Raw genomic sequence first — 24,581 nt, 5'->3', positions numbered from 1 at the left:
TCCCGAACTGATTCAAATGATTTCAGATCCCCAAACTGACTCAAATGATTCGCGATCCCGCTCCGAACTCCCGAACTGACTCAAATGATTCGCGATCCCGCTACGAACTCCCGAACTGACTCAAATGATTCGTGATCCCGCTACGAACTCCCAAACTGACTCAAATGATTCGCGATCCCCATAACTGACTCAAATGATTCGCGAACCCGCTTTGAACTCCCGAACTGACTCAAATGATTCGCGATCCCGCTCCGAACTCCCGAACTGACTCAAATGATTCGCGATCCCTGTAACTGACTCAAATGATTCGCGATCCCGCTACGAACTCCCAAACTGACTCAAATGATTCGCGATCCCCATAACTGACTCAAATGATTCGCGAACCCGCTTTGAACTCCCGAACTGACTCAAATGATTCGCGATCCCGCTCCGAACTCTGACATAATTTCAGATATTAATGTAATTTAAAAAATAAGTAAATCATTTACGATTTTCAAATATTGCACCTGTCAAACATAGTTAACCACTTTTAAAAAGCGTGAGGATCACTGAGCTATATATATATATATTATATATTATAGATCAGTGGTGAGGATACATAACTTCTTTTGTGTCAGAACTTTCACACTTTCATTCATAAAATCACCCATGTGTTTGAAAAGCTGCAGGGATTGAATCGCGGAAATGGAAAGTGCTGTATTAAGTAGAACGTCACGGAATTCGGCCATGTTTAAATGAATAAATCAAAAGTAGAGCATTTAATCAAATCTCGATATGGAGTCTGCCATATGCTGCCAACCTTCAAAAATTCCTGCCCCCTTCTCGCCCCATCAATATTTTTCTAGATCCGCCCCTGTTAAAAGGTTAATGTCATTCTCTTAAATGTATTTGACAGAAAACATTTTTACATGAAAATTCATATAGGCTTCTGTCTAGACTCACTTCTACATTTTTTTTTTTTTTTTAAATAAAACACACACAAAAAAGTTATTCTAGATCATCAGTGTTCATAAACCTGCTTTTGCTTACGGTTATCACAAGCTTAAAGAAGCCAAAGTACAAAAGAAAAAAAAAAGTTTTTTTTTTCAAATTGCTTACAATAAAAAAAGATGAAAAGTCATGTTTTAGATCTTTTGGTTCATTTCATAAATGACAAAATACAACAAGTATAACAATTTATTAAAGTGTCCAAAGATAAATCCAGCCAGAAAAGCAGTTCTGAAGCTACAAGACATACAGAGAATTCTAGAAAAAAATATAAATAAAACTACATTCAATAACTGGTATAGTGTTTAAAGACAATATAAAAACGAGTATAAAACTGAAGAGGGCTTGGCCTTCATCGCTCTCCGCGTAACGGCGTGATCTTCTTTGAGACCCGACAGATCTTTGGCACCAGCTTCCATGTGTCCTCACTGGACGGAGAAAACTTCTTCCTGTCAGCCGTCTTCCTCTGTAACCTGATGAACACATTACAGATGATGAGCTTTAAGATTAGCCTCATCAGTATTTCACATCTCAACTCTACATCTGCAGTAAACAGGAAAAACCAGCATGACGCTCAGGTCAAGAAATTCAAATGCAATCCAGAAAAACTGAATTTGAAAAACAAATACAACTGATTTCACAAGGCCCTAAATGTGATGTGATGAGTGTTTATTCCCTCACTTGAGTTTCTTGCGTTCTAAAGCTTTTCTGGTGGCAGCAGAGAGAGATCCCTTCACTTTATGATCCTGAAACACACAGAACAAACTAACATCCCCTCATCCAACCATCACATCAACTCACATTCATCTCTAATATATACTCAAAGAAAGAGAAATGTCAAATCACTTAAAATTTCTAACCACTCAAAAAATATATAAAAAAATCTATGCCTGAAAAAACACAAATCACAAAAAGTAAATTCAAATATCTAACCAACCCACAAATAATACAAAGAAACTATCCTGAAAATAAAATAAAATAAAAAAATAATACAAAAAATATCTAACCACCCAACAAATAATAATACAAATAAACTATTCTGAAAAAAATAAATAATAAAAATAAAATAAAATTGTACAAAAATAAATAAAAATATCTAATCACCCCACAAAAGTACAAACAATTCTAAAAGCCCCTAAATGAAAGCAGTAGGTGGTATTTGCTGACGTGTGTTCTGAGCTGGCGTTCTCTGCTCAGCTGTCGGTCGCAGCGGATCATCTTCATCTGATCAGAGGAGCTCATGCTGAAGAAGATCTGGTGCAGCTCGTCCCGCGCCGCTCGCAGCTGATGATCAAACAGAGACGTGTTTAGAGTCATGTGAGCGTCATCCTCTCGTCCGCTGGGTTTCTAGAGCAGCTCTGACCTGTAGTGAGACACGCTCCTGCAGCAGGACGTCGTGTTTGCTGCAGCTCACCTCCGTCAACGACTGCAGGAACATCCGTGTGTCCTGAAACACGTCAGATCACGTGAGCTCAGAGGTGGAGGAATGATTCATCTATATGCTAGCTGAGGTGTGTGTGTGGTTCACCGTGATGGTGGTGATGAGCTGTGACACGCGGTCAGTGCGCAGGAGGCGACGGGTCAGGAAGCCCCTCAGTACCGCGGCCAGCAGAGGGCGACAGGACACCGGGACACAGGACTGCTGAGAGACAGATGATCAGCACTCATTACACACTGCCTTCGTGATCTGTGTGTGTGTGTGTGTGTGTGTTACCCGTGAGGCGTCTGTAAGCTCAGTGTGTGTGCAGACAGAAGAGGCGGTGAGGGAGGACGGCGTGTCCTCCAGACGTGAGCCTGCGCTGGGACACGGGAAGGACACGCTCCGCAGGAACTGGTACCGCAGCGCTAAAGACTGAGACACACACACACACACACACACACATCAATCATCACGTATAACACAAACAGCTCACTTCAGAGTAGCCTCTAGTGTCAGTAATGTTCAGATGTTTTTATGTTTTCTAAAGGAGTCTCTTCTGCTTCAACAAACAATCCTGCCATGCAAATAAAACACTTTAAAACGAGAGAGCGAGAGAATACTACAGGAAGCAGAACACAGACAGACAGACAGACAGACAGGTGTGTTCAGCACTCGTGAATTCAACACAGTTATCCTCATTTTCTGTGTCAGTTCCCACAGCGAACACACACACACAGATGCTCGCTAATACAAACACACTGCTCCATGCATACATTACAGTAATTAATAGCATCAGGACACAAGCGGCTACAGGACCTGAAGGAGAAACACGTATCCAGTGATTTACACTCATTTACATGCATGCATTCAGCAGACAACTGTTTCCAAAGCGACCCTCACTGTATTTCAAGGCATACATGTTATCAGTTCATGCATTCTCTGGGAAGTGAACCCATGACCTGCTGTTTGAGCACCAGTGATTCACATGCAACACTGCGCTGTAGTGTACTGCTAACCTGCAGTAGATCCTGCTGCTGTCTGCACTCTTCCTCCATCAGAGCCGTCACCTGATCCTCCTGCATCTGCGCAGACGCCTGCAGCCCTGAGCACATCACACTCCAGAGTTAATCACCTATGATGCTTCACACACACATCACTGAACATTTAATCTGCGTGAAATCATAGAATGTTGTGAAGAGATAAAAAGATGCACCAATCACAGTTCAGTATTCAAATATGACAACGACCTCAACACTGTCGATCAGATTTTCTATCAAATGTTAGGAACGTCTAGATTAGTTTCTCACCTCTGGGTGTGCTGCAGAGCGCACTTCCTGTCTCCCGTCCAGGACTTAACGCCGCGTCCTCATTCATCAGGAGCCTTCGTTTGACTCGAGACACGCCCTCATGACCTCCAATCTCAGGGGTCAGCTGCTTCCACAAGCCGGACGGGACGTCCACGTCGTAAGACGAGCCAATCACAGAGCTTCCTGCTTCATCCACAGAACAATTGCTGGTGTCTGCGAGGACGCCCACGAGCGAACGGATGGACGTCGGGTTCTCTTGACCCACCCCACAATCCTTAGCGGTGACTGTTTCGCTGAAAGTGACGGTGGGGGGTCGTTTCTGGCCGTCGTCGGTGGGGCTCTCCGTCTGTGAGAGCGTGAGCGTCGACTCCAGGTCTGAGATCAGTGCTTTAAGGCTGGACAGGTTCAGCTCTAGCTGAGTGATCTGCTCCGTCTGCGATGACATCATCGTATCATTGCCGCCCCCATCAGACGAACCAATCAGAGTCGGAGCCGGTCTGCCCAAAGCTCTCCGAACCAGACCAGGAATCCGGCTCCGTCTTTTGCAGCGCACAGGACTTAAGCAGAACTTGGGCGTGGGGATGTTGGTGAATCTGGCAGCCGAGGACGATCTGGACTTCTGTGTGGAGTCTGTAACAGGAAGCTCTGCAGGAAGAGCGTGGCATTGATCCGTGCTGGCGTCTCCCTCCGTGCGACACATCTGTGTGTGCAGGATCTCCTGGTTCTCTTTATCGGACAGATTGTGCTCCTCCGCGGCTCTGGATTGACTGCGCAGCAGACGCTGGCGCCGCCGGTACTCCTGGGACTTCTTCAGTAGGTTCTGAAGGCTCGTTCGATATGGACCTTCATCCGGGTCAGATGACGGATCTCCCGCTGGCTTGGGAAGCGGTGCTACGATCTCCTCCTCTAAAGTCGCTCCGTCTACTGGCGCGTGACTGATGATGTCACATCCTGACGCTTCCGTCCGGCCGGAGCGCCCGGCGACGTCCGTGTCGTCATTGGTCACGTAGCCTGATGACATCATCGTCGTCGTATTCCTCGTGGTGTCCCGAGGCCCGTGCGTCTCGTGGTTCTCGAACAGAACCGTGATCTGGGTGTTCTCCGGCGAATCGTCCTCCGGAGACGCTCGCGGCTGATTGGACGATCGGTCGTCATGAGCCGTTGACGTCAGCGGAGCGGATGAGGTGATGATGTCACAGTCTGTGATGTCATCACTCGGGTCTGTGGACTGAAGAAACAACTACATCTAGAAACACGAGCTGATTTCAACACTATCTCTATGAGAAAGCAAACTCACGCTGATGTGAGACTCTTCCTCTCTCCTCCTCTTCATCAGACTCACGGCTGCTTCTCTCAGTTGTCTCATCTCGGTTCGCTCCTGCTCATTAAGCTGATAAACACACACTCATTAACATATCTGCATATATAATGAGAGGACGAGGATGAGGATGATGCGCGTACCAGAGGAGGAAGAACACGAGCTCCACGAAACACGATCAGTGATGAAGGTGTGAGGGGTTCATCTTCATCTTCATCATCTTCATCATTGAGAGTGTTATAACGGCTCCGGATAAAATCGTCGTAATTCTCCATGACTCTGAAACACATCCGAGGAGATTCCGCTCACGGAACACGCGGAAACTGACAGGAATCACGACATGAACTCGACTAACGGACTCGGTTTCCTTTGTTAGGATCTCCTGAGAATTGAACACAGACTTCAGTAAACTACTTCACTGAAGCTTTTAACAGTGTGAAGCAGAGGTTTTAAAGTTAAATCATGTTTAACGTTACCTGTGTTTGTGGATGTTGTGTCAGTCTGTTTACGCTCGAGCGCTTCCGCTCACAATAACGACCGTTAAAACCGGACTGGAGTTTCTCTTCAGTAGGATCCGGACTTCTCCTTTTTAATCCGGACGTTTAAATCTAAACAACATTTCAACGTATAACGCAAAAATTGATTTTGTTAATCCGTATATTATATTACAGGTCTCGGTTTAGTTTGTTAGTAAAACAAAGTATTTTTAAACCTAATATGCCGTTAATAATCCAGTCCGTGTTTTACTGGACGCTGCATTCAAGCGCTCATATGAGCGGGAAAGAGGCTCTAGCGCCCACTGGAGACCCGGATGAACGGATGACGTCATTGTTCATTTTCCATCTTTCTCGTTATATTTATTTATCGTGTTCTTATTTTGTACTGAATTATCAAATAAAGCATTAAAAAAATCAGCTGTTATTATTTGATATAAAACGTTATGTTTAATTCACTGTGCATCAGATCTAACGAAATAAACTGTGTAGTTGTTTAAAGCTGTGTAGCAGTCTATGGTCTCAACACATTAAGAAAAAAATATGAATTCTTTTACAAAAAAAATTTCATTAAAATGTTCAGAAATATTACAATGTATGATTCATATGTATGATTTCCTTAGATTAAAGCTTTAATAAAATCATAAACCAAATTGAGAATTACATTTTAATAATGTAAAATTTTGATATTCATCTAATACTAACCAATCAGCAGTCAAGATTCAGAGGTTATTATAATGTTTGATCCAAAACTAGACAGAAATATAATGAACTAAATGTAGAGACATAATACAAAAGTGTTCATTAAGCATAATTAATCTTATATATATATATATATATTTTTTAATTTATATCTGCATATCCTAAACTGAAAGGACAATTTGTATTTGAGAAAACAATTTTTAAAATATTAATTATCATGGCATGGAAATAAATAAACAAAATAAAATTATAAATGGAATCATATATAAATTATTAATTGCACATTTATTTTGATAAATATAATTGTAAATAATTACAATAAATATTAATTCTATTAATTTAAAATATTAACATATTTTGTGCACAGCAGGAGATTTGAGAGGAATTGAAAGAGTCGTGATCATAAATCTCCAGTTTATTTGCACTGATGAGAGCATTATCTGATTCCACACCGAAGAGTGAAGACACTGATGAAGATGACCCTAGACAGGAAGTGACATCAGTGAGGGTCAGACACACGGCTGTAAACACAGACGTCCCTCAAGACTTGGTCGTGTTTTACTAATGTCAGGCCAAAAATACACCGCCGAGAGCTGCTTCAAACTAGGTCATGTGCTACCTTTCTTTCTTTCTCTCCGTCTCCCGCTCATGAAAAAATTTAAAAATAATAAATAAATAAAATGTGGCAATGCTATTCAAAGCACACCTAAAAAAAGGCAGGAATATCTCTTAAGCATGTTAAACGAGGTCATTAATGCCACACTGCGTCAGACACAAAAACCCTTCAAACCAGCCTCTTTTCTAAATGTATTTATTAGTCATATACAAAATAAAGTAAGCTGTATATCAACAGACATACAGTATATACATCAATAAATTAAAGACGCCCCAGACTGATACAGTTAAGTTCATCGTTATATACCAATACATTATTTTACTTATCTACAAATTGCAAAAGTACAATAACTTAGTTGATACTTACAATTAAATGGACTTTCACGGCATCTATATTTCCCATACGAAGAACTATGATATTAATAAACACACTATATAGAAAAACAACAAAAGAAATCATTTTCTTTTTTTAAGACAAAAAAATCGACAGCAATTTATAGCGTGACATTTCTGACCAAGAGCTCTTTGAGTGGGGAAAAAAGCTAGACTGAAGAATATTAAGGAGCTGAGGTGCGTCTAAAATCATGTTATTTCCGGTTCAGAGAACTTTTAACCGTGCTCTTTCCTCGTTTTATTGATCAGAGTCCTGCTAAAGTCACAAGACCCATGGGTTTAGCAGCAGATGAAGAGATAATGAATGAAACCTTTACCAGCGAACAGCTTAAATCACCTGAAGAAGATCATACACTCGGGCTTGTTTCTCTTCTACCTGAAATGAAACGTCTTCATGTGTGTCCCACGAGGCCTGAGAGAGAACGAGCAGAAACACATCGGCCGTCACAAGAACCAATAAAACTCAAGATAATCTGGGAGAGTTTCTGGGAGAAGTAGGACAAAGCCAAGGATTCAAAGGCTCCGCCCGGCAACAGATGACCACTCCGCTGACCTCCATCAATCACCACAAACACCTGCATTAATGACCAAGAACTACTAGCAGATCAGAGTGACTTTAAAGAGATCCAGACATGTGTGTGTGTGTCAGCAAAAAATGCTGTTTCTCTGTATTTTTGGCTTGTTTTCCAGTGCAAATGTCTAAAGATTGCTAAGATCAACATGCATTTATTTCAGAGGAAAAAAAGGTGAGTTATTAAAAATTAGGTGAGTTTATGATTAAAACAAGAATAAATATTTACTGAAAAATCTACTTTATTGAAAGGAAAAACAAAAGACATTTTTTACTTGTTTTTAAGCATGAATGAAGAGAAATCTGCTGATGAAAATATATATATTTTTTTGATTCAGTATGATTTTTTTGAGTCGTTGGCAGATATTTGTTCTTGTTTTAATCCTAAATTCATTTAAAGATTTTAAGCCCTGTTTTCGGAAAAATGCTTTCAAAATTAAGTGAGTTAATGCTTAAAAAAAAAGAAAAAGAAAAAAAAGAATAAAATCTGCTTAATTCATAAGAAAAACAAATTCATTTTTCTGACCCCATTGTATGATTTTTGTCTTGTTTTAAACATAAACTCTCTTATGATTTTAAGTCTTACAAAAATAAAAAAATTAAGTGAGTCTGACCTTTTTTCTGGTTTTAAGCATAAACTCAATATTTGGATCCAAATTTTCTGGAAAATGCATCAAAATTAAGTAAGTTTATGCATAAAGCAAGAAAATGTATTTGCCAATGGGGTAAAAAAAATTACTTTCTAGTTTTGTTTTTGCTTATTTTTTTCTTATTTTAAGAATAGACTCCATTTAGATTTTAGATCGATCTTATTTTCTAAAGAAGAAGAAAAAAAAAGATCAAACTTAGGTGATTTTATTCTTAAAACAATAAAAAATATGTTGTTTTTCCAGTGAATTAAGCAAATTGTTCTGACTCCAGAGGCAGATAACTGTAAATGTGTGTTTGTACAGAAAGAGAGAATGATTTTCTTCAGTGTTGAGAAGCGTTTGCTGGGCCTCGTGGGACAGAGATTCAAACGAAACGAAACGCTCCGAGATTTTCAGAGCAAATCCAGCGCTCATCATCAATCGCTGCGATTATTTACAGACCACAACTTCAAGGACAGAAAACTAGATTCCTACCGAGAGGTCGTGACCCCTCCCTACCGCCAACTGATTTGCATATAGTTCACTTTTAACACCAAGTCACCACGACGACCATAACGACAACAAACGTGAAGGAGATCAGGAGTCCTTATTTGGGCAGCAGTGCTTCCTGACAGCCACACGTCAACGACAATCACATCATCATCGTTTGTGAGGAAGATAGAATATGTTTAGTCTTCAAAACCGTTCGATACATCGCTTACAGAAACGCCACAAAACCGTCAAACGCTACCATTGGTTACGAAAGCAATGCCGAAGACTTGGTCACGAAACGATTTCACAGATTAGCCAGTCAGAGGAAGATATTTCTGTTGATTTACATCGAGAATAAAAAACCCAGTCGTACAAATACAGCTACGACGAATCCGTTCATAAAATGCCAGATCGGTGAGGATCAGATCGGGGGGAATCACTGGAGAAAAATCATTGATGGGAATTTAAAATCATGTTCAGATTGGACTTCACGAGAAAGAATCTTGTGTTGCAATAAATCATTTATCAGAGCGTTAATGCTCGCAATTACTGCAAATATCAGCTTCTGAGTAACATTAACCCTCACATCTTTATAAAAGATTTTGTGACCTCATGTGACCTCATGACCTCAATGCATTTAAATTCTAAAATTCTCCTGAGGTGCACTTACGATGCCTTTTATAAACGCTTCAGTATTTTCTGAGAGCACATAGAGCTAAATCAATATACTGATGAAGATTGCAAAAGAGCAGAACATTTCCAGAAACTGTCCAAAATTGTTGGAAAGTGTCTGGGATGTTTTTAGAAAATCTACCAAATATTTTCCACCCCTTTGCAACCCTATCAATAACAAAGCAACACACGGTTTCATTTTAGCATTACATGTATTATAATTTAAGTTTGCAGATTTATCGAAAATTTAATGAGCAACATTTTTTTCAATAATCTTTCTTTCAAACATGCAAAAGTGTGAGCACATCATTTCAATTTTATATTTACATTTTTTGTGAATGTAAACTTTTGAAAACATTTTTTAATTTAAATAATTTATTTGCACTTTTTGTGAACGCAAATTTTTTTTTACTTAAAAAAATATAATTTATATACTTTACTGTTTGTGAATGTGATTTTTTTTGTAAAAAAAATCAATTTAAATAATTTGTATTTTTTGTGACTGTAAATTTTGTAAATGTTTTATTAATTAAAATTATTTATTTTTAGTTTTTGTGAAAGTGAATTTTTTAAAACATTTTTCAATGTAAATTATAATTTTTTTGTGAATGTGAATTTTTGTAAAAATTAATTTAAATAATTTATTTAATAGTATTTTTTGTAAATGTGAATATTTGTAAACATTTTTTAATTTATTTTTTCCTCCCAATCGGATGCATATTGGTTTCTTACTATGCACTGAAATTGCTCATTAAAATTTCTGTAACCATGCAAAGATGTCTTTTCTAGTAAATATTGTAATTTGACTACATAAATTGCCAATTTATCGGGTGTGCGAGGAACTGCATATTTTTAAGCATTATGTGCATTGCAATAAAAAAAAATTCAGAGTCCGAGAATGGACAGAACTTTAACATAATTACAGTCTAATAATTACAGTAATTACGAAGAAGCATGAACGCAGCATTACAACAGCTCTGAGTTTTACTTCTTGTCTTATTGGAGAAACAATTTGGCCAAAAAAAAAAAGAAAAATGCAGATAGTGTCCTGAAACCTTTCGGACAGCTCTTTCTTAGTTTTAAAAGTTGAGAAAAGTAATATTTTGAGCGGCGTCGCAGCGTGAAGAGCTGGTTTAAACCAGTGCAGACAGAGTCACTTCCCTGGCATTTAAAGAAAACAACCCGAAAAAAGAAGAAAAAAACACCTACAAATATAATATACCATAGAAACATTTTACACCAAAAATATATAAAAATGACACGTCACATAAAAGGGCTCAAACACAGGCGATGTGGCGCGTCCCAGAGATCCCGTCGTGTCCCGTCCACTTAAACATGGAGCACACAAACGCTCAGAGGGGATTCTGGGTAAGCGGCGCTCATCGCACGCATTCGACTGAAATCAGAAGATAAAGAGCATCACATCCACGTCGTAAACAACACATCGCCACCTCACCAGTACAAATCACACCACACGCGCTAGTCCACAGTTTGACGCGCCTAGCCACTAGAAAAAGCTATTGACTTCAATAGTTAAGCCACTTTTGGTACAATTGCAAAAAAGAGAGCTATCAAACATCTTTATATTTTTTTTTTAAATGTTTTATAAATAATGCAAGGTACTCTGTCATTTTTTTATATATATATATATATATATATGTATGTATATAAAATTCAAGACTCCACCATATAGACAAAGATTCGTAGAATACTTTACGCAATGTCACAGCAACAAAGTTATGGCAAAGCTTGTGGGATTCACCAGTTTATGTCACACAACAGTCCGTCCCTCAAAGACAGAAACTTGGGGTTTTCCTCTTGTTTTTAGTTTGGCACAGAACACAAAAAGATAAATCTCTCTGGATTTACAGATAACGACAGACATGATCAACTTCAGCGTGAAATAAACAACATAATACATCACATAACATAAACCTGTTACTGCGTTGCCAATAAAACGATCTCCTGTCCTGAACAGGACGACTGGAGCACATAAACTGGTGACAGATATTCTGATAGCTACCATATGAACAACATCAGCTGATTTGACTCTGCCTCCTCTCCTCCTGCCCGTCAGCGATTGGTCAGTGCATAATGAGGCTCAGGTAAAGGGAGCTTCTCATTGGCTGATACTCTCCTACCTCAGAAAGCTTTTCCTTCAGACGGCGGAAGAGTTTGGAAGTCTGAACGGTTTAAAGTGTTTTGTGCCTGCAGTCCGTAAAACCAAAAGGACGGAAAAATGGCGCATAACAGCACATACGAAGAGGAAATCAACACAAACACTGTATAAAAAGTACAATATTACAATGACAAAGGAAACACTTGGACCCCATGTGAAACGCACGATACAAAGTCGCCAATATTTGTACAAAATTACAAATCTCACAGCAATACAACACACATCCACCAGGAAAATTTGGCTGCATGGTTTTCGATTCGGAATTTGGAGATCTTTTTGGAAGCCCAAGTGGATTGACCGTCCTAGATGTGCTTTCCTTCTTTCGTAACCCAGAAGAAGCCCACATTACAGAGTACCGAAGAGGTTTTCCATCAGTCTGCTGTGAAACGAGCGTCCCGCACCTAAACCCTCATGCACTGACCAACCCTTGCTCTCTGTGCGCTACTAAGACCTCACATCGGTTTTCGATTTGACTATCGTGATAACACTGGTGGCTCCAACCTTCCCGGGAATGAGGGGCCCGATGACGGAGGACAAGGGCCCGCGGGGGTTACAAACCGGGGCCACGGGCCCTCGGGCCACAGTTCTGGCGAAGCTCTGCAGAGCCTCGTATTTGGAGCGCAGCGCGTCCAGCTCTACTTTCATGCTAGCGTTCTCTGAAGCCAGCTTCTCTACTTCCTGCTGAAGCTCCGCCTTCTGCTTCTCAAGCTCCTCCTTCTGCGTGACACGCTTGACGCGGCAGCTGGCGGCGTAGCCCCGGTTCTTCAGTGTCCGCCGGCGCTGCTTCAGCTGAAGGATCTCTTCTTTGGTCAGGCCGCGCAGGTGCTGGTTGAGCTCGCGGACCGACATGGACACCAGCTCATCGTCCGTCAGGCTCGTCCCGTTCTCACCGGGCTCCCTCTTCACCTGAGAGTCCAGGAAAGAGATACGGAGAGGGAATGATTTGAAGTGGTTTCAGTTAAAATACAATGGAGGTCAATGGGGACCATCAACCCTTGGGTTACCAACATTCTTCAAAATATCATCACGCAGGTTTGGGATGACACAACAGTGACTAAAAGACAATCATTAATAACATGAAAGTAGTTCAACCAAAAATGTAAATTTTGTCATTTCCTCACCCTCATTGACTTCATTTTTCGTCCATATATTGGAAGTCAATGGGAGCCAAAACCATTCAGTTACAAACAGTCTTCAAAATGTCTTCTTTTTTGTTCTTCTAAACATACAAAAAATATAGAAAAGTCTATAGGAACCAAAATGGTTTGGTTACCAACATTCTTTAAAATAACATTAAACCGGTTTGGAACAACATGGTGAGTAAACGAAAGTAGTCCGCCCAAAAATAATAATTCTGTCATTATTTACTCTCCCTTGTGTCATCATCTGACCAAAAATGTTGGTTCCCATTGACTTCTATTGTATTTGTTGTCCATATAATGGACGTCAATGCGAGTCAGAACTTTCCTGTTGTCAACATTGTTCAAAACATCATCTTTTATGTTTTTTTTTAAATGTCTTCTAAATATTTTGAAGAATGTTGGTAACTGAACAGTTTTTTTATTTTGTTCACCTCCATTATATGGAATGGAAGTCAGTGGGAATGAAAACTATTTAATTGACTCTTTGATGAAAGTGTGCATTGTATTCTTTATCCATATATTAAAATTCAATGTGCTTCTAATGTGATTGGCTACCAACATTCTTCAGAATATAATTTTTTGGTGTTCTGCATAAGAAATAAAGCCATTTTCATTCATTACCCCTTTAAAGACAGACTGCGCTCACCTTCAAGGCCTTGTTTCCTTTGTTAGTGGTCGTCATGCCACGAGGAACCGCTGCCAAGCCACGCAGATCTACAAAACAAAGACGTATTAGACTGGGACACTGGGAATCTAGAACATGTGGCGTCCGATCAGGGAGAAACTCAATTAATCATGTAATAGAGCTTTATGTGAGCTCAAGGATGAGAAACAGCAAGTGAAAGCAAAAGGGTTTTGATATCTCCTGCCACGTGTAAAATGAACCAGCCACCTTATTCTGAAAAGAAAAAACTGGACTAGTGAAAGTGACAACTTTGAACCCACGACTTCCTGTTTCAGACTTCCTCTGTGGTCGTGGCGGTTGGGAGTTTAATGTTCTACAGCACCTTCTCCGCATCTGAGCCTCGCTGCAAGCTGATAGGCTGCTGAAGAGCCAATAAGAGGAAGGAGAAGCACTGATAAGGAAGTGTGGCTTGGGACGTGGTCCAGGGGATTACCAGCCCGATGAAGGCTGAGATGACAGCGATCCGTCGATTGGAGAAGAAAACCGGATTCCCTCAAAATACCCGAGCCTCAATGAACGACAATCAGCAACTCAATCAAACCAATTCACACGAACGACATCAGAGTTTAGCAAATGTCTCATAAAATGGATTACAAATATTTAAGGCGAGACAGCTTTAAAAAAAATTAATTTCAGAAAGATTTAATGATGTTCAATGTATATCTCAATACTTGACTTAATAGGGTTCGGCATTGTAGCCAAATTAATTTAAATTGTTTAAAGGCAACGTACAATTGATTTAATGATATTATCTCAATATTTATGTATAAATGTATTTGTAGCTAATTAGATTCAAAACTGCATAGCAACCATCTAGAAGTACAATTAAGTACATTTAATTAAAAAGAATAAATAAATTATGTTTTATGAATTTAATTGATTCAATATGTTTTTTTAATGATTAAAATATAATTAAAATAGAATCCAGTAAAAATTTTAATAGGAAAACATTTCGTGAAGATAAGTGAAAAAAGAAAGTGAATGAATGGATTAATTAATAATTTCACATGGAGCACAGATTTAATACATTTGTTAACGTATTAGGAATTCAGTAATGAGTTCTTACAAATTTTTATGTGCCAAAAAAAATTCAGACAATACATTTAATTGGCAAATATTTGGTTTATATGTCATTTTTACATTTACATTTATTCATTTGGCAGACATTTTCATCCAAAGCGATCAGTTGAGGAATGTATCATAAGAATGCTATAAACATGAGAAGTGCCTGTTATATAAGGATTCAGTCATCGTTCAAAATACCAAAAAGTGGATTACAAAAGAACAGAAAAAGCGAAGGCATAGAATTTACTATTATTATTATTATTGGAGACAGTTAGATGCTCATGGAGGAGATGAGTTTTCAGTCGTTTCTTGAAGATTGAGAGGGATTTGGCGGTCCAGATGGAGTTTCACCAACAGCAAACCCTGAAAGAAAAGATCCTTGAGAGTGAATTTGTGCCTCTCTCTCTGTGATGGTACAGCGATGTCATCATCAGTAATGGTAGGAGAAACCATGTGCCTGAATGATGGGTCATAATGAAGTAGTGTATATAGAAAAGACGAGGGGTCCAAGAACAGATCCCTGGGGAACCCCAGTGACCAGTTGATGTGATTCGGATACTACTTCTCCTCAAGCCACCCTGAATGATCCACCTGTGAGGTAAGACTCAAACCAGTGAGGTGCAGTTCTGGTGATGTCCAGAAATGAGAGGATGGACAGAAGGATTTGATGATAAACCATGTCGAATGCAGCAGATAGCTCTAGCAGAATGAGAACGGAAGATTGAGACTCAGCTCTTGCACTCCATCGCACTTCAGTGACTGACATCAAGGTGGTTTCAGTTGAATGGTCACTTTTAAATCCAGATTGGTTATTGTCCATAAGAGGAAGACTCAAAACAAAGCATTCAAGTGATTTTACTATGAAAGGGAGGAGAGACACGGGCCTGTAGCTCTCAACAAGTGAGGGTGGCTGGAGATGATACGTTTTAAAGACTAAAAACTATTTCAAACTCACAACCTTAAAACTATTTTTGGTAAACTAAGCTTTCAGACTAGGCTTTCTCAAGCCAACATGAAAATTTGTCAACAAACTTCAACATCTAGATAATATTTTTTATATTGTGCAGCACTAATTTACTCGTTTGTAATCATGTGTTTTCATACATGATTCATAATCAGAAAACTCATCATCAAAACATGATGGAGAATGAAAGAGGAGGACGGTGGCAGAAGAGAACCCCTGATGACATCACACACACACACACACACACACACGTCTACAATGGCTCTCATTGAGGCATTTGGTGGTGTGCGGTGTGATGAAGGGTGGTCATTGTCCGTCAGCGGCATCATGGGATACGGCAAGCGTGATGCTGCATCTGATCTTGAATCACATGTGAACTTCACAGCACGCAAAGATAAAACTGCATCAGAAACCCAGTGCAGTGTGTAAATGCAAAACAGTTAAATCTCCTAGTCAGTGGTTTGTCTCGACTGAAGCCCTGTATACTTAGGTTTCATTATTCAAGTAATTAGGCTAAAAATAAACTCTGTGCTGACCTAACTAAGTGACAAGTTAACCATCCTGACCCGTCCCCGGTGTGTGTGTGTGTGTGTGTGTGTGTGTGTGTGAAGGGCGTCTGCTGGTCAGACTATTTCCCTATTTGTGAAATTTACAACCAATTTCTAAGTGCTTTTTCTGTGTTGGGGGATTTTTTGACAGGTGTGTTTCAATATATAAAACTGGACACTGTAGTTTCTGAACTGTTTTTATTTATTCATATCAATATTGATATTCTAAATTAATGTTAATTAAAGAAATTAATTAATTAAAGATGTAGTTTTGTTAGTGTTTATTTGTATTTTGTGAAAAAGTCAATAAATACTAAGTTAAATAATAATAATAATAAAAGTAAGTTATCAGTCAACGTCATACACAAAGTTGAACAGAAAAAAGAAATGTCAAAAAATAAAATACTGTTAAATTCTCCGCACACATCAGATAGAAAAATGACAACCCTGCAATTTTACACCATTTAACCCTTTAGAAGTGTGTTAAAACTGAAAATAAATCTGACTAGCAGCAGCACAAGAACACTACAGAAGAACAATCTGACAAAAACCAAAACTGTGTCGGGACACAAACATCTGAGCCGTGAAACTCTACGAGAGGATGTAATTAGACGAGTGAGAGAGAGAGAGAGAGAGAGAGAGAGAGAGAGAGAGCGTCTCAGGTAGTGTGAGAGAGAGAGAGAGAGAGAGAGAGAGAGAGAGAGCGTCTCAGGTAGTGTGAGAGAGAGAGAGAGAGAGAGCGAGAGAGAGAGAGAGAGAGAGAGAGAGAGAGCATCTCAGGTAGTGTGAGAGAGAGAGAGAGAGAGAGAGAGAGAGAGAGAGAGAGAGAGCGCGTCTCAGGTAGTGTGAGAGAGATCTCCTCACCGCAGCAGAAAAACTGCTCCGTCAGGAAACACGGCCTGTTTCTCACAGTCAGCAGAGACTCGAGGGTTAATCTGATGTCCCTGCTCTGTCACAGGTCAGCACACACACACACACACACACACACACACAATCATCCCACATAACGACTGAGAACCAATCCAATCAGAGAAAACACACGTCTGTAATCGAACACAACGCTAGCTACGACCGATGCTTTCCTGATTATATTCAAATATTCTTCCATGAGGACAAAATTTAACTAGATGGTCTCCTTTATTAATAAAAATGGACTAAATTATATTAAAAACTTACTATTCTGTATGGGATTTTATTTTTATTTAATGTTTTTTACAGTGGGATATTGTAGTTTCTGAGATTGATTACTTAGAAATATTGTTGTTTTAAAAAAAATTTTGTAGCTGTTTTTTTGTCAATCTGTGACTTGTATTTTGTGGAAAAAAAAGATATATATTCATATGTGTGTGTATAAATTATATTATATATTATTATATAATTATAGTATAGCGCTTATATATTAATATATATATTAATATATAATTATATTATATATTAATATATATATATAATTTTTATTTATATTTTATTAATTATTATATATTATTTTATTATTTATTAATGTTGTTATTGATTATTTATAAATATTATTTATTTATTAATAATATTTTTAAGTCAAACATAGACGAGGATATTCACAATAAGTTGAGAGCCCTTGAAATATTATTATTCCAAAATACTGGATGTTATATTTTGTTAATGTGTATATTGCATTTTATGAAAAACTCTAAATATATTGTTAAATACATTTTACTAATTATTAATTACGATATTATTATATTATTTAGTAATGTTACATTATAATATTTATTCGTATTATATTTAACATTTTTAAACATAGGCATGAAAGGCATTAAGGAGGATCTGGTTTAGTTAAAATATTGTTATCACAAATGTAAAATGTTGTTTTTTGTATTGTGTTTTATATAATAAAAATAATAAAGAAATGACACGGTTCTGGATGTTTTTCACATTTGGGACACTCGGGGTCTCACACAGCCCTGTGCCCTCCCTCACGAGCGCTTCATCCGAACACAGAAGCACCACACCTGCCCAAACTCCTCTCTAGTGTCTGGGTTGCACTCATTCGAGGCTGGTTTGGGGCGTGTGGAGATTGCAAGAGCGAGCAACACTTCAACACTGCGGTAAAAACTGCAGCAAAGCGCAGCCGGATGATGCAACTGGAAGACATCGTCCTGCGTGTAACTCCAGGCAGAGCGAGACGCCATCAACCGCTGGAAACAGTGAGAGACAGCGAGAATATCATACTACACACACACACACACACACACACACTTCTGAGAAAACTTTCCTTCTGATGATTACCTTCCTAAACTATATGTGCTAAATCTGTAATGACAGAGAAATTAAACATCCACACTGCATCTAGAGACCACACACTGACACACACACACACGCGCTCTCACACACACACACACACACACACACACACACACACACACACACTTTCTTCTGAAGCGCTGTGTTACTATACTTGAGCTGTATCTTACAGCAGATTTCATCATTGCTCAAAGAGGCCACGAAAAAAATAGACTCCATTGATCCACACACACACACACACACACGCTCACCCACAGACACACACACACACACACAGACACACAGACACACACACACACACTCCTCTTTTTACATTAACTCTGAAACTGTTTTCTGTGTGGAGCTCGTAGATTCACACACACTGACCTCAAACAACCTTCATCTGTGTTCTGTCTGATCGCCGCTATTACACACACACACACATTAAGATGAACACATGTGTGTGTGTTTACTCTACAGCACCTGCCACACACACACACACACACACGCTCAATGTCTTTCCTGGAGTTTCATCAACCCTCCACCCAGATCTGCACACACACACACACTCACACACACATTCTCTCTCACACACACACACACACACACACCTCAAGGCTAATGTGTGAGATTTCATATTGCACAACACAAACATCAAACTGTTGCTGCTCCGAGTGTGTGTGTGTGTGTGTGTGTGTGTGTGTGTGTGTGTGTGTGTGTGTGTGTCTGGTGTGGTGAGAGCTCACAGAAGGTAATAAATCTCAGGCTCATCTCCAGCACTGAATACTGAAGAACATTCATTTGTCCTCATAAGCTTGAGCGAGAGATACTTATTAAACAGAGGAACGGTGAGAGAGAGAGAGAGAGAGAGAGAGAGAGAGAGAGACTTTCTGAAGGACACCTGTCCTCCGCACACACCACACACACACACACACACACACACACACACACACACACACACACTCATCACTCACACTGACAACTTCCTGTTAAAAATATCCATCTCTGATAAATTAAGGATGTTCGGACAAAATAGGACAAATTCAGAACAGATGTAACGGATTTCCTGTTCAGACACATAAATCACGAAACCTCTCAAGAACACAGAACCAAATTCAGTCCAACAAATACATAATTATATTATATTATATATATATATATATATATATATATGAATAAATGATTACAACTATTTAATAAATACATATAAATAATTGTTTTAATATATAATTAAAAAAAGATTTTTTTACAATTTACTGATAGATATAATAATTATACAAATTGTAAAAGATTATTTATAAAAATAAAAAAATAGTATACACCATACTTGCACCATAAATGAAAAATGTAAAAAGCTTGTTTGTTAAGTGCTTTTCACATCCTAATTAACCCTTTACTGTACTGTAGTGCTCTTCAGACTAGAAGTGATGGAGTCAGTAACAGATCATGTGTTCAGAGAAACTGTGATCAAACAGACACACACAAGGTTTACATCAACATTTCCCTCGAATATACACACACACACACACACACACACACTGCAGCCGCATCGCTCTGAATAAGAGGAAGAACATTCTGCTGAGGGAAGAAAGAAAAAAAAGGAGAAAAACTACCTGTTAGTAAAAAAAAAAAAAAGAGGAAGAACAGAAACTGCAATCTGTTGCAAAACACGTACTGTAAATGCAAACGATCGCATTTCTTTTGGTGATGCAAGTCTCGCATTTTAAAAACTTGCAAGAGCAGCATTCAGCCTTCTCTCGTTCATCATCACACCGTTTCAGACCACTCTCTACACCTTCACCTCCAGCATCAGCACCATCCTCATCCTCACCAGCGCCTTACAGACAAAACACTCTCCCGCTCACCACATCTTCAATCCCGCTCTCGTTCGCTCTCCACATCAGCAGATTTCTCTCCTGAGCTGGTTTCAGAGCAGACCGAGCCATGTTCAGTCCTGATCAGATCACACTGCTTCAGACTCAACCGCACAAACATCACAATAACAGCTGGAACGGTTATTAACCGGGAGATTTACGGTTAATGATGTAAACAGGCTCTTAACAGGGTCTGACTGGATTTACATGGACACACAGATATCACTAGCAGAAGCACTGTGGTAGATGAATATGATAATCATGTTTCTACATCAGAATATTATTGTTTGTTTCTAATTCAATACTGTGCCAGCTACTACAGCTTTTCTCAAAACATGAAAAACATCCATGAAAAAAAATTGGTTAAAATGTAGCAAGATATTGTTTGTATATAATTTAAAAAAAAACGTTTATCTTTAATGGAAAATCAGGTTGAAATTTAGGAAAATATGATATGAAAATAAAATGGTTAAAATGTAGCAAGATAATGATATGAAAACAATTATCAAAACCAAAAAAGTTTATCTTTATGGACTGTCAGGTTAAAATGTAGCAAGGTATTATATAACGAACATAAATAAAAAAAAAAATCTTCCACCATTCTGATAAAACAAAAACAAACAATCAAACATGAATAATCAGGTTTATAGAAAAATATGATGTAAAAAGTTAACATTCCATGAAAAAAGCGGGTCAAAAGGTAACAAAATATGATATATAAAAAACAAACAAGTTAAAATGTAGAAAAATATGATATTATGAGAAAAAAATATCTTCCGTGAAAAATTAGTTTAACATGTAGAATTAACTTAAATGATAAATCAAGTTAAAATGTTGACATGATAAAAATGCTGAAGAAGCCCAGAAATACCATCGTGTCAGCATCTCACACACTATCTTCACCACAGCAATAAACATTTCCACACGAACAAACCGTGAGTAGTAAACACGCGAGCACAGAACTATATATATATATATATCATATATTGTATCATATCGCTGTTATTCGTGTCTGTGTAACAAAGCCATCCGTCTGAAGGACGCTCTCCGTGCCTCGAAAGCTGCCCGGTTCCGCGCGCTCCGGTGTGCCGTGTTGCCATGACGCCCCGGTGCACGGGCTCACGTCAAGCAGATATCAGCGATTGATGAATCAGCATCCGCCTTAAAAGCCGCTGATGTGATGATTCGCGCGGTTTGAAATAGCGCCGATTAGGTGATTCGGAGCGCGCGCGCGGGAACGGATTCCAACCGTCCGTCAACTGTCGAAGCGATTCTCAACAACTACTTACAACACACACAAATACGTGAACACAAACACAATATTCTGTCAAGCATATTTCTATCAAGTTACATCAACTATAGTTGTTCTTTCTATAGCAAAAAAGGGTATTATTGACTCAAACCCTAGTGTGTTCCCTATCTAGGGAGCACGTTGGAGGGATTCGGAACGAGACAGATGGCCAAACAGATGATGGCAAGTAAATACCATCACACAATACCACGGTATTCCAAAAGTAGCAGCTGACACCATCACCGTACCATGGTACAGTTTACTCGAGGTGTTAAACAGACTCAAGCGAGTAGAGTAACGCACCTCCGGTGTCCAGCGGAGACGGTTCTGATGAAGCAGCAGGTTCGGTTCCTCACAGATCCGCGCTTGTGTTGCTGTGTAACCTCTGCTTGACTAGAGGAGACACACACACTCATACACACACACGCGCTCTCGCTCTCTAAATATAACACGAGCCGAATCCCGCAGGTTTCTGCAAACGTTTCAAACCGAAAGCGACGATCGGAGCCGAAGAGAGCCGATCAGAACCGGTGAACAATCACGGATCGGGGTGTGTGAGTGTGTATCGATGAGCCCTTTGTCTGCTCGCTGTCATCGCGGCTCTGTGTGTGTGTGTGTGTGTGTCGGGGTTCTGAGCGGAATGACCCGATCGTGATGATTCAGCACGGCGAGCCCTTTAAAACGCGCGTCCAGCGCACGTCGCGTCGCGAGACAGCCGAAACGCGCGCTCATATGAGCATATGAACGCATACTTATAGTGAACAATATATAGATTAGTGGAATGTATTAACACAACTTCGTTATTATTGCTAGTATAGCTAGTTGAATATACAGGCAGTTAACTAAGTAGAAATATTCAAATAGTAAAGCTAACATCCACTCAATTAAACCCAAACTGATGCATAATGGTGTAAAAAAATTAACAAAAAAAAAAAACGCTGATATACGTTTATTTATTATTTTAATAAACATAATTTTGAGTTTTGAATTAAGCAACCAGAATAAATAAAAAATGAATAAGTTATTTTCAGTTTTTTAATGCTTTTATTCCTCATGTTTTGAATGTATTTGTAAATAGCTCATGTTATGCACTAAAAAAAGCCAACTGACACACACGCACGCGCACGTTGTCGTGCACACTCAGCAAAACACTGAGCTACTCGCGTCCGGCCGAGCGCAGCTTCCGCGCGTTCGACGCACCGTGAAGAGCGACGCGCTTACCGAATCCTCCGGAGCAGCGGGAGACTGTGTCGGGTGGAACCGAAGAGAATCCGGCGGGAGTTTGTCGCTGTTGCCGGCGAATTTGTGACCGTGTTGATCCTCTTTCTCTCGCGCTGAAGCCAGACGTCATATGATTTGCTTTGGTCACGTGGTTTCATTCATGAAGGATCTACGCAACGCCAGCGCGACTCTTAAAGGAACACGCGCGTGCCTCGCTCAGAACTCACATGTAGCCTGCATTATAACACAAGACAAAATAAATTAATTAATTAATTTAGCCCACAATATTTACAAGTACTACTGAAAATGTTACTTAAATATAAGTGAGTATATTTGTTTTTAAGACAAAGCGCAACTGAAGACTGGCAAATATCGGAAACTCGCTGTTGCTATGGTTACAAAACTGCATTAGTATTCTAAGTGAATGTAATCCATTTAATATAATTATTTATCATCACTACAGGCAAAAAGTTTTTAGATTTTGATTGTCTGTTCACATCGTGTTGTTTCAGATTAGTGGAAAGAAAACATCAAAAACACAAATATATGGTGAAAATTTAATAATTTAAATACTGTCTGTTGACAGTATTTTCTGATTTTTGGAGTGATAAAAAGAGAAATCCACTCTATAAAAACCTTAACAAAATAACAAATGTATCTGGCTTTTTCCCATGGTCAAAATTTATGTTCTGTGAATTAATGCAAATAATTGCAAAGCTGCACTATTTTTCAGAAAACCTGTAATACAAAAAAATAAACGTTTGTAATTGATGTCTATTATTAGATAAATGGACCTCCAGTGTCTTGCCTTAAATACCAGAACATGAAACACTAAATCAGAGCACTCAATTCAATTCACGTCTATTGAATAATGCATATGATGCATTAGAGTGCATTTGATCAGATATAACTGGAATACAAGGTCATGAGAAACATTATGTGAATGCTTGTCAGAAGGAGTGCTACCAGGAAGGCTATTAATATACAGTGCTTTAAAACAAATGGAAATATGAGTATTTGTGAGCTGGCTAAACTGGTCCAGGACATGGAGCTCCATCAGAAGTGCATCGGGTTGTTCACACTTGAGCTGTGGTCCACAGGAGGAAGCTGACCTGATGATTCACTGCGGTTTAGACGAACCGTCAGAACCAGAGCCCATCTTCCTCTTTCTCTCCACAGCCACCAGCTGTACCGCAACGATAAAATATATCAGTTCAAACACACACTTCTCTGTTCACACTGCTTCCCAGCAGCTCTTTTCAGAGAATCTCAGTGATGCGGAAGCTCCAACACAAAGAGCTGAAATACATCTGCTGCAGCAAAGGTGGTTTTGAGTCGAGATCAAGATGGATTTGTGGTATCTAATGGACACTTCCAGACAGCGCTTGGGAGAGACGGCTAAGATGTGTGCTGATTCTGAGCCAGATGTCAATTAGATCAAATCTAATGCTTTTCTTAAAATATGTTGTTTTAAAAAAACCTGTATTTCATCTGAGCTGCACTTTTCTGTATAACAAAAGCAGAACAGCTAAGAAAGGACAGAAAAGAAACTTAAAAGTACTTTTTTTTTAAATGCCATTTTTAACAATCAGAATTAGTTTTTTAGAATTTTTTGAATGTTACTTGTTTCGGAATATTCAGAGAACGATCAAAAGTATCATTCTCAAAATGCTTGAAACTGAATGTTTCTTTATTGTTCGCATATTAAAACATTTACAAATCTATAAAGCTTGAACATTCAGAATTAATGTTT

The 24,581-nt window shown here is 38.9% G+C and overlaps 2 protein-coding genes across 5 annotated transcripts; both read right to left on the bottom strand.

The window, feature by feature from the left end:
* Nucleotides 1-1,162: 1,162 nt before the first annotated feature.
* Nucleotides 1,163-5,677, bottom strand: LOC113055567 (centriolar coiled-coil protein of 110 kDa-like). 3 transcript variants are annotated; one of them, XM_026221963.1, is made up of 11 exons: nucleotides 5,509-5,677; nucleotides 5,176-5,421; nucleotides 5,012-5,104; nucleotides 3,715-4,942; nucleotides 3,424-3,509; nucleotides 2,702-2,839; nucleotides 2,516-2,629; nucleotides 2,351-2,434; nucleotides 2,155-2,271; nucleotides 1,669-1,733; nucleotides 1,163-1,460 (listed from the first exon to the last, which is right to left on the bottom strand). In XM_026221963.1, exons 2-11 carry the CDS (start codon nucleotides 5,320-5,322, stop codon nucleotides 1,340-1,342), a joined length of 2,193 nt encoding a protein of 730 aa, XP_026077748.1. In that variant the 5' UTR covers nucleotides 5,323-5,421; nucleotides 5,509-5,677; the 3' UTR covers nucleotides 1,163-1,339. The 3 variants fall into 3 exon arrangements, with proteins under 3 accessions (XP_026077748.1, XP_026077747.1, XP_026077749.1); XM_026221962.1 differs by having other exon boundaries at nucleotides 5,176-5,414; nucleotides 5,509-5,675; XM_026221964.1 differs by having other exon boundaries at nucleotides 2,516-2,626; nucleotides 5,176-5,414; nucleotides 5,509-5,673.
* A 4,539-nt stretch (nucleotides 5,678-10,216) lies between these two features.
* On the bottom strand, nucleotides 10,217-23,375 carry LOC113055566 (transcription factor MafG-like). 2 transcript variants are annotated; one of them, XM_026221960.1, is made up of 3 exons: nucleotides 22,829-23,375; nucleotides 13,568-13,635; nucleotides 10,217-12,685 (listed from the first exon to the last, which is right to left on the bottom strand). In XM_026221960.1, exons 1-3 carry the CDS (start codon nucleotides 22,956-22,958, stop codon nucleotides 12,224-12,226), a joined length of 660 nt encoding a protein of 219 aa, XP_026077745.1. In that variant the 5' UTR covers nucleotides 22,959-23,375; the 3' UTR covers nucleotides 10,217-12,223. The 2 variants fall into 2 exon arrangements, with proteins under 2 accessions (XP_026077745.1, XP_026077746.1); XM_026221961.1 differs by lacking the exon at nucleotides 22,829-23,375 and adding an exon at nucleotides 21,911-22,284.
* Nucleotides 23,376-24,581: the final 1,206 nt, after the last annotated feature.

Source organism: Carassius auratus, chromosome 36 (genome assembly GCF_003368295.1).
Source record: "Carassius auratus strain Wakin chromosome 36, ASM336829v1, whole genome shotgun sequence".
NCBI classification, from domain to species: Eukaryota; Metazoa; Chordata; class Actinopteri; order Cypriniformes; family Cyprinidae; genus Carassius; species Carassius auratus.
Note: the sequence above shows the minus strand (reverse complement) of the source record. Positions and strands in the feature narration are given on the sequence as shown.

Bases quoted from the DNA above. Each gene is read 5' to 3' on its own strand.
- LOC113055566 (XM_026221960.1), bottom strand. From the start codon at position 22,958: ATGACGTCTGGCTTCAGCGCGAGAGAAAGAGGATCAACACGGTCACAA. The intron at 13,636-22,828 runs GTAAGCGCGTCG...TTTGTTTTGTAG, and splicing joins CCGCTGCTCCGGAGGATTCG to ATCTGCGTGGCTTGGCAGCG. The intron at 12,686-13,567 runs GTGAGCGCAGTC...CTGGACTCTCAG, and splicing joins AAGGAAACAAGGCCTTGAAG to GTGAAGAGGGAGCCCGGTGA.
- LOC113055567 (XM_026221963.1), bottom strand. From the start codon at position 5,322: ATGTGTTTCAGAGTCATGGAGAATTACGACGATTTTATCCGGAGCCGT. The intron at 5,105-5,175 runs GTACGCGCATCA...TGTGTTTATCAG, and splicing joins CTCGTGTTCTTCCTCCTCTG to CTTAATGAGCAGGAGCGAAC. The intron at 1,734-2,154 runs GTCAGCAAATAC...TGTGTGTTTCAG, and splicing joins AACGCCAGCTCAGAACACAC to GATCATAAAGTGAAGGGATC.